This window comes from Macadamia integrifolia, chromosome 6 (assembly GCF_013358625.1).
Source record: "Macadamia integrifolia cultivar HAES 741 chromosome 6, SCU_Mint_v3, whole genome shotgun sequence".
Classification (NCBI taxonomy): Eukaryota; Viridiplantae; Streptophyta; class Magnoliopsida; order Proteales; family Proteaceae; genus Macadamia; species Macadamia integrifolia.
The window spans coordinates 20,697,175-20,706,233 of record NC_056562.1 but is presented as its reverse complement, the minus strand read 5'-3'; the positions used below and the strand labels follow the sequence as shown (position 1 = coordinate 20,706,233).

The window sequence follows — 9,059 nt, the reverse complement described above, 5'->3', positions numbered from 1 at the left end:
GGCTAGGAGGGGCAAAGCCAACACATACACCAGCCATGAACCTTGGGGGAAAGGGATAGCAATAATATAACGACTGAAATTAAAATCCTAAATTAAGACTACTGAAGAGGGAATGAGATGGGGGAGAGAAGACTATTGAAGGAGCCTACTTACTTGAATCAATGCTTGAACTTGAAAAAAAAATTGCTCCACGGCTCATGATCTTGTCACCTAGATCTAAGCCTAGAACTATAACTTAAAAAATTACAACTCAATTGCATAAATCATAAACATAAAATGGCTGAATAAAAATAAAAGAGTGCTTGCATTAATTGAAATAAAAAAAAACTATTACAAAAGTGATTAAAGAAAAGATAAAGAAGAACTAAAACTAAAGAGAGAGCAACTAAAAAAAACTAGAAGAAGAATGAATTGTCTCCCCTCCTCTTACATGAGTTGTATTTATAGGGAATGGGGAGGTAAGGTAACAAATTTCTCTTTTCTAAAAGGGAGAAACCCACAATTGGTTGTGAGATCTTTTGAGACCAAAAGTGCTAAGGTGGAGGAGAGAGAAGAGAGAAATAAACTTTGAGAAATTTCCTATGGTTTGTTTGCTTATTTTCTTTCCTTTTTTTTTTCTAATTTATTTCTCTTCTTTTTCTTCCTCCAAGGGACGATTTTCCTTCTTGCTTTGTGTGATTTGGACAATCTTTTGGTGATGATGTGGAGGAGAGAGAAGATTTGGGCAATCTTTATTTCTCTCTTTCTTTTTTTTTTCTTCTCTTCTTGCGCAGGAATCCTTCCACGATTTTTCTTGCTTCTAATTTTATGTGGAAATCCCCTCCATGCCCTTAGTGCTTTAAGTGAGTGAAAAGCAGGAAATCTTCAATGAAATTCTCTAAAAAAAAACAACCATGAGATTCGAACTTGAGACCTCTTGGTGAGCAAGAAAATTTTGCACACCATAGCTCACCAACTACACTAGGTAGTTGTTGTTACCAAAAATAAATCTTCAATCACTTAAGGATGTGGTCCATCGATCCTTGTTGGGATTTGGAAATATTCCTTGTACCTCTGGGACAACTGCAAATGGGCTGGTTCTGCATCTCGGTTTAGTTCTAATCCATTATTCTTTTTCTAGACCCAAAAAGAATAATCATTTGTATGGGTGACCAAACGAATGTGTACTTTTAATTGAATATGTCCATCTTGCTCAGAATTTCGTCCTCTTCGCAACCAAGAAAAGAAATAGGACCTCTTTACGTGTAAAATTGAAGATATAGCGCCCGATAGTCCTTAAGGCCTTGAAAATATAAAACCTGCAAAAAGAGAGTAAAACCCAAGGTAGCTCCATTCTAAATATGTAAAATGTATGTTTTACTACCCTAGATTTCACACATAAATGTGCTCATCAATGACCATGGTCGTCCAATCACCTTACATGAATGTAGCCCAGGTGTGAGAGTTATAGTTCCTCATCTCTGTAAACAATTCATTTCTTTGCTCTATACACTACTTGTTTACTATATGTCTTTCATATTAATTCTTCATCTCTTTCTCTTGTTTTTGTTTCACAGCATTTCCACCAGGTACTTGCCCATAGAAAGCAATCAATGAATCTCCTACCATTAGTTATGTTTGTGGTTGATCAACCCTTTTATAATATTGTTGCTTATGGTGAATAAATATTATAAGATTTTCAAATTCATGTATCAATGGAGCAATTCCGAATGCCTATGATGAATATATATATATATATATATATGAAACATTATGATGAAGAGAATAGAGGTAAGTAGTGAATTCTAATTTTGGGGGCAAGGGGGCTATAAGTGGAGGATGAATCGGGTTAACGTACAGGATTGTTCTCGTATGCCCTTGGTCCGAACATTTAGCATCCATTAAATACAAAGAGAGACATTGAATTCTCAATGACCGAATCATGAGCATACAAAAACAATCTACTATGTGAACCTGATCTGGATTCCTGTAAGTGTAGAGGTAAGTAGATAACAGTAAACACAGATGTTATATACTGAATAAATATGGGTAGCCCATAATGAATAAAACTGCATTGGAACTTAATGAGGAGTTACTCTCCAACTGCACATACTATCTGGCATCCGCCATGTGTCCTTTGTGTAACCCAATAACTTGTTATCATTGTTATGGAAAAGAACCCTCCCAGTTTGGCGTAGAAATGCCCAAATTGGTGTGAGCACGAAAAGACCATGCTGCCCCTCTCTTATGTGCAATGAAGATGTTTTGGCATGCTCTCTCATTGGTCCGGCTCTTGCATAACCTGTGCTAGATTGGTGGGGTTCTTTCGCCCAATTGTTATGCTTTTGCTTTCCCACATTGTGTAGTGGCCACACGGCTAGGCAACGATCTAAGGCCCCTCTTTTTAATATAAAGACTGTGGGTCCCATGTATTCCCCTTATTACTTCTCTCAAAGTGATGTGCGGCTTCACCTTCTCATCCAACACAAAAATCAAATGGAAAAACGTACAATGATAGATACCATATATTTTTGGAACTCAAGAAGAACAAAGGAAAAAAAAATAAAATTTAAAGAGAGAGAGATAAACACATAAAAAAAAATCATTGTGTAATCATGATCATCATTTTTGTCTTTTTATGCAACTTTTCCCCTTTCCCTGTGGGATTCCACAAACAGTACCCACCCATCCCTCTTTGTCATTTTGTGTGATCTTTCATTTGACGATAGCTTATACCACAGGGCCTTTCTCTTGTTATTTATTATTATTATTGTTATTTTGGATAAAACTTCTCTTGTTATCAATGCAAGGGTAGTATAAAAGAAAAGAAAAGAAAAAAAGTTGTTGGACAAGCAATCTCTTCCTCTTAGAATGGAGATTTCAGGCCATTTTCCTCGGGTGGATCTCCTCTGTGGGCTAATAGAGGTGGCATCGCACATTCAATGACCTGGACCATGTCGAGGCGCATGCCTATGTGTTGGGGTTCATTCCTGGGTGCTCTAGATTGTCAGATATGCATTGCTACCCCTATTGTGCCACAGAAGAGCCATATCCATTTTCCTCTTCTTTACATGATCAATTAAAATATAAGGAAAATTTTTAACATTGGCCTTCATGACGTGAGACCTCAATGTGACTTGACTGGTTTTGTTCCTCACGTGTGAATGCGTGTGGAGGGGGGGCTTTCGAAGGAACATTAATCCCTAGCTCTAATCTAGTTCGACTACATTTGGACTCTTAAAGTGCAAACACACAAAAAAAAATCTCTTAACTTTGTCCATTCTCCTTAGTATGTGTTATATTTTTGTTGGGGTAGTGTTTTTTAGGAGGGATATGGGGGCCATGTCCAAATATGGGGGTGCCACCAAGAGTGGTACATGGATCATTCCTCGCTCCTTGTGTCTAGGCGTGACCCCTATGTCCCACCGAGAAAACTTTGTTTATTTTTGTTGGGTTAAGGAATGAGAATGCAGAGGCACAAGTGGGTGCGAAAATACCCAATTGTGGTGGGGGCAGTTGGTTCTTTTCACCTAATCATGTTTGAGCGTAGGGAACACTAGCTTGGAAGTTTTCTTTTTCCTATTTTTGTTTTCTCACCTTAGTGTAGGGGTCACACGATCAAGTGAGGATTTCTTGTCATTCGTTTGAATATAAAGACGAGGACATATTTTCTATCCAATAACACATCCCTATGCCTAGGTTGCAAAATGACCATCGTACCCTCTTGGTCAAGGCTTGAGACCCAATAGACCACAGTGGATCTAGACTCTCAAAGTGCAAGCACACAAAAAATCTCTTATCTTTGTCCCTACCTTAGTTATTAAATTCGTTGAATTATTCGCGAATAATTCGATCCAATCTGAATCAAATAAAAAAATTCAAAAAAAATCATAACTTTAAAGAATTCTTTTAAAAGTCACGAATAACTCAGTATTATTATATATATTAAAAAATCTGTTTCATCTTGAACAAGCTATAGAAATAATGTGACTTATATGCATTTATTACCCAGCAATTTTTTTTTTTTTTTAATAATAACTGATAAAACCTTTTCCTATAAGATAATCTTTCACCCTTCTCCTTAAAAAAAAAATCTCTTATCCCATTTTAATTTGTCTAGATCTCTCAGTCTCTCTCTTTCTTTTTAGTCTTTAAGGTGGGTGATGTGGGTCCAACTGAGTCCCCCTCCCAGTTTCTCGGATCGAAATCCTCTACAGCATCTGAACTTGTGGAGGTTGGCGGAGCCTGATTGCGATGTCGACACGTAGCATATGCCACGTGTATGGTGGATCATTCATTTAGCCGGTCTAAATGAAAACTCGATCGGGTCGACCAAAACCCCAAAACCCCAAAACGGTAATGGTCTTCGATCCTTCTTTCTTCTTCTTCCTCACTTCTCTCTTCTGGTCATACAAAGCAAATACTCTTCCATATCTTCTCCTTCTGCTGATCGATCCCTCCGTTTCCTCTCATCTTCCTCTGGTCGATCCTTCCTTTCTCTCGTCTTCTTCCTCTCCCTCCTTACCCTCTTCTGTTCGAGCAAAGAAAAACCCCCAAAAATTAGGGCAGAAAAATCTCTCCTCTGTGCTACCCATTTATTAATAAAAAATTGATCATCATCTGTTCCTGGCAAAGAGGCATGGTACAAAAACTCGCACAAATGCACTTGTGTTTGGTAATGGCAATTATTATATCTCAATCTCATATTCTACTGGAGGTGAGATCTGTAGACTTTGCAACAACACAAATTCTAGACTGAATTAGTTCCCATTTGAAGGCAAAATTCTGTCTTGGGAAAGGATAATGACCAAGAACTAAAGTAGGCCTGGGGTCATTTACTTTACAAAACTGAGATCTCTACAGAAAATTGAAAACCTTAAATAAATATTATCTTGCATAAACCACATCATGCAGGTTTTGAGAGAACTGAGATCCTTACCTAACAGAAGACGGTAAGGAGGGAGAAGAAGAAGAAGAGGGGAACAGAGATTTTTCTGCCCTCGGTTTTGGGGGTTTTCCTTCTCTCGAACAAAAGAAGGTAAAGAGGGAAAAGAAGACTAAGGAAGGATCGACCGCAGGAAGACAAGAGGAAACAGAGGGATCGATCAGCAGAACGAGAAGATATGGGAGTGTTTATTTCGTGCGACCAGAAGAGAGAAATGAGGGAGAAGAAGAAGAAGAGTGAAGGATCGAAGACCATTACCGTTTTGGGTTTTTGGTCGACCCGGTTGAGTTATCAAAATTTTCATTTAGACCAGTTAAGTGAATGATCCACTATACACGTGGCTGACGCCATGTGTCGGCATGGTAACTAGGCTCCGTCAGCCTCCGTCAAGTTCAGACGCTGTGGAGGATTTTGATCCCAGTTTCTCTCGCTAATTCAATTATTTGGGTAATAAAAAATAAATTTAAAAAAAAAAGTTAAATATATTATTTTTCTTTAAAATTTTAATTTTTGTATCATTTGAATATTGTACATATGATAACCGATGGATACCATGAGATAAGTACTATAAATATAAAAATATGATCAGAATTTTTTGTCTGATCTTTTTTAATTTTTAATTTTTTGATTTTTTAATTTTTTATAAACTAACTAATGAAATGAATTAGAGAGGAGGAACCAAGGGTAATTAAGGATTTAGGATTTGGATGGAGAAGAAAGATGGAAGTGAAGAGAAATTTCCTCAACACCGGGGAGAGCCTACTCTTCTATCTTCTAATTTCTAATTTCATTTGAAGTTGCAGAGAGAGAGAGAGAGAGAGAGAGAGAGTGAGATGAAGGCATCAGTGAAGATACGAGACGAGCAGCAGCACGAGAACCCACTTCTCCGTGCAAAGATCCCAATAAGTGTCTTCGGTCTACCCTTCACCTCCGCCATATCCGCCCGAGACCCAATAGACCTCAGCTTGAGCCTCTGCACCAGTTCAGCCTCTGGTCCGTCTCTGAAGCTGTCCTACAACCCCAACACAACCACGAACAACTATTTCTCTCTCTCCCTCAAGTCCGGCGTCGGCCTCTTTGGCTCTCCCAATAACTCCCCTCTCATCATGTCCGCGCATTTCAATCTCCTCGGAAATTTTAACCCTACTTTCTGCGTCCAATTCAAGCCCCAATTCGGTGATTTCTCTCTCAAGAAAACGGTCCTTTCTGCTTCTACTTCTGCCTCCAACGACAATGATCATTCTAAGGAGAACGGTGGAACCCAGATTAATGGCGGTCCTGAAGGGCCGTTGGTTTGGAGGGATTTTAGTGAATCTCGTGGCGGCTTGTTGTCTGGAGTTGCGGTGATGGCGAAGACGGTGGTACCGGTGACCAAACGTGCTGTGGTCAGATTCAGGTGGGTTGTGAATTGTCCTTCTGATTTTGGTGGGAAGAAATTGCCCTTTTTGACGGTTGATAAGATTGGGATTGAGAGGGTGGAGGAGGAGCAGGAAGTGAAGCTCAGGAGCAGCAGCTGCAGTGATGTTGGGGATTTGAAGATGCTGAAAAGTGTGTGTTTGTGGATGAGTAGAGAAGTTGAGGTTTTGCAGGAAGAGAATAGAGAGATGAAAGACAGCTTGGAAAAGTTTAGAAAATTAGGGTTTTCTTTGAGGAATCCTCATAGGGAAGGTGATGATCTTGGGAGGAGAAATCCTCATCGGGGGAGTGATGATCTAGGGAGGAGGAATCCCATGGCATCGCCTGTTGAAACCTCTAGTGAGTTTGAGCGGTGGAGGAATAAGAAGAACAGCAATGGAGAAGTTGGTGGGAGAGAAATGAAGAAGTTCAGTGGTTCTGTAAGTACTGTGGAGAAAGACATTGGAGAGGAATTGAAGAGGGCAATCAAGGAAGCATCCTCTAAGTAGTTCTTTATGTTTGAATTCCCTCTAGAGTCAGTTTCAGGTTTCCTTCCATTTTATCCTCCTCCCTCCCCCCCTCCCCCTTTTTTTCTTATAGAATCTGGTGTAAATAATGTATAATTCTATGAAAATTTTTTCTTCTTGATTTTGCTGCCATTTTAAACTTGAACTATGTTACAATTGGGGGGGGGGTGGTCTAGTGGACATTCTTGTATGTGTGTTAGTTGATGTTTATAACTGATCCTTGAGTTTCATTGTGAGCAGACAGAGTGCAAATGTCACTCTAACAAACCACTTCACATCTCTCTTATATAATTTTCCATTTCTTGAATGATGTGGTATTTGCCTCGAGATCACACTGAGGATGTCATTGCCATGATTCATGACTCACTAAGACACCATCTTCTATTAATGAATGAACAAATCTCTCATAGGTAGAGCCTCCTTACCCTGCTAGATTGTGGGACGGAGTCGGAATAGTGTAATCACTAGATCATAATCTGAGAATAGTGTAATCACTAGATCATAATCTGAGGAAATCCGTTTTTTTTTTTTTCCTTTTCAGAGTCCAACTCGTTCCATCTACTCCTTCCAAGATGGAATGCTCACCATTTCTTGGTCAGAAACGATGCACTGGCTACACTGGAATTGTGTGACTCCTTAATCATGTTATGATGTATCTCCTTTAGTTTCTGTATCAGCATTGTTTAGCTCATTGACCATGTCTCTGTAGTGTGTTACCTTCATTAGAAGATAGTGGCATACGTTAGGAGCTGGTGAAACTCCTCCATAAGGAATTGGCATATTGTCAACAGTTGACAGAGAAATGCTTTTTTCAGGTTTTGATGCATTTCCAGGCTTTTCCCTCAATGATTGGGTGATGGTATGACTTCTTGGTGTCGGTGTTCTTCAATAGAAAATATGTGCACTTCATTGTTCTGACTTGACCAGGACTTCTTCAGTGAATGATGGGTCACCTCCTTAAACCTGGGACTGTGTGAGGCAGATTATATATCATGTTTCTTAATACATTGTGGGTAGAGACTGTCACACCTTCTTTAGACATGCTAGACTCATGAGTTGGCAAAGTAAGCTTGTTCATTCGGTATCCGATTCTGAGGTATAGTATTTCTTGGATATACTTATTGTTGAGATTTGGGAAAGGTGCTGAAGGTTCATAGTACATAGAGCCCTTGCTGATAGCATGATGTGAGGGTGGTCATTTAGAATATGGAGGATTGGTTATATTGTTTGGACTTTGGACTAATATTATTATTTTGCTTCTGTTTTTTGTTAATTTTGGTCCATGCAGGCTTTCTTTTTTATGTAATAAATTTGTTATTCGTTCCAAAAAAAAGAAAAAAAAAATGCTTTAGGACAGTGGATTGGGAGATATCCTACACTAGGGATTGCTGAAAATTCTTGGTCAGGTTTGGCATATTTCCTGCACTAAAGATGCAAGAAGATGATTGAACTGGACTCAGGATTGGCACTTTTTAGCTAGAGATGGTGAAAGTATTTGATCAACTTTTTCCATTATTGCATTTGTTCTTTCAGGGGACTTTGCAATACCATGATCAGGTTTTGGCACATCTCTGTTAATCGGTGATAATGTGGTTTTCTGATTAGATTGTTGCACACCTTCTTAATCAGGAGATTTTGCACTTTGACTAGTGTTTTGGCACATTTTCTTTGCCAGGTGAAGTTGAAACTCTTATGATCAGGTTTTGTTGTATCTTCTTCACTGGGAGGATGGTGTGTCTAATTCATCAGAAGTTGGAACATCTGCTTCACCTGCAAATGGTCCTTGAGCAGGTGTTAGTGCATCTGCTGCTTCTGGGGGATCTGAAATTCCCGCATTTTCTTCACCAGGTGATTGTGCAACATCTGATTCTTGTCCATCTCCTGGGGAATCTGAAATTCCTGCATTTTCGTCACCAGGTGATGGTGCAACATCTGGCTCCTGTGCATCTCCCGGGGTATCGGAAATTCCTGCATTTTCTTCACCAGGTGATGGTGCTACATCTGGTTCCTGTCCATCTCCTGAGGAATCTGGATTTCCTGCATTTTTTTCACTAGGTGATGGTGCAACATCTGGTTCTTGTGCATCTCCCGGGGAACCGGAAATTCCTGCATTTTCTTCACCAGGTGATGGTGCTACATCTGGTTCCTGTCCATCTCCTGAGGAATCTGGATTTCCTGCGTTTTTTTCACTAGGTGATGGTGCAACATCTGGT

At 39.4% G+C, this 9,059-nt stretch overlaps 1 protein-coding gene across 1 annotated transcript; it reads left to right on the top strand.

Moving 5' to 3' along the window:
• The first annotated feature begins 5,757 nt into the window (after positions 1-5,757).
• On the top strand, positions 5,758-6,828 carry LOC122082117. The gene has a single exon (XM_042649603.1). The coding sequence runs from the start codon at positions 5,758-5,760 to the stop codon at positions 6,826-6,828; it is 1,071 nt and encodes a 356-aa protein (XP_042505537.1).
• Positions 6,829-9,059: the final 2,231 nt, after the last annotated feature.

Excerpts from the sequence above, each read along its gene's own strand:
- LOC122082117 (XM_042649603.1), top strand. The coding sequence starts at position 5,758 with ATGAAGGCATCAGTGAAGATACGAGACGAGCAGCAGCACGAGAACCCA.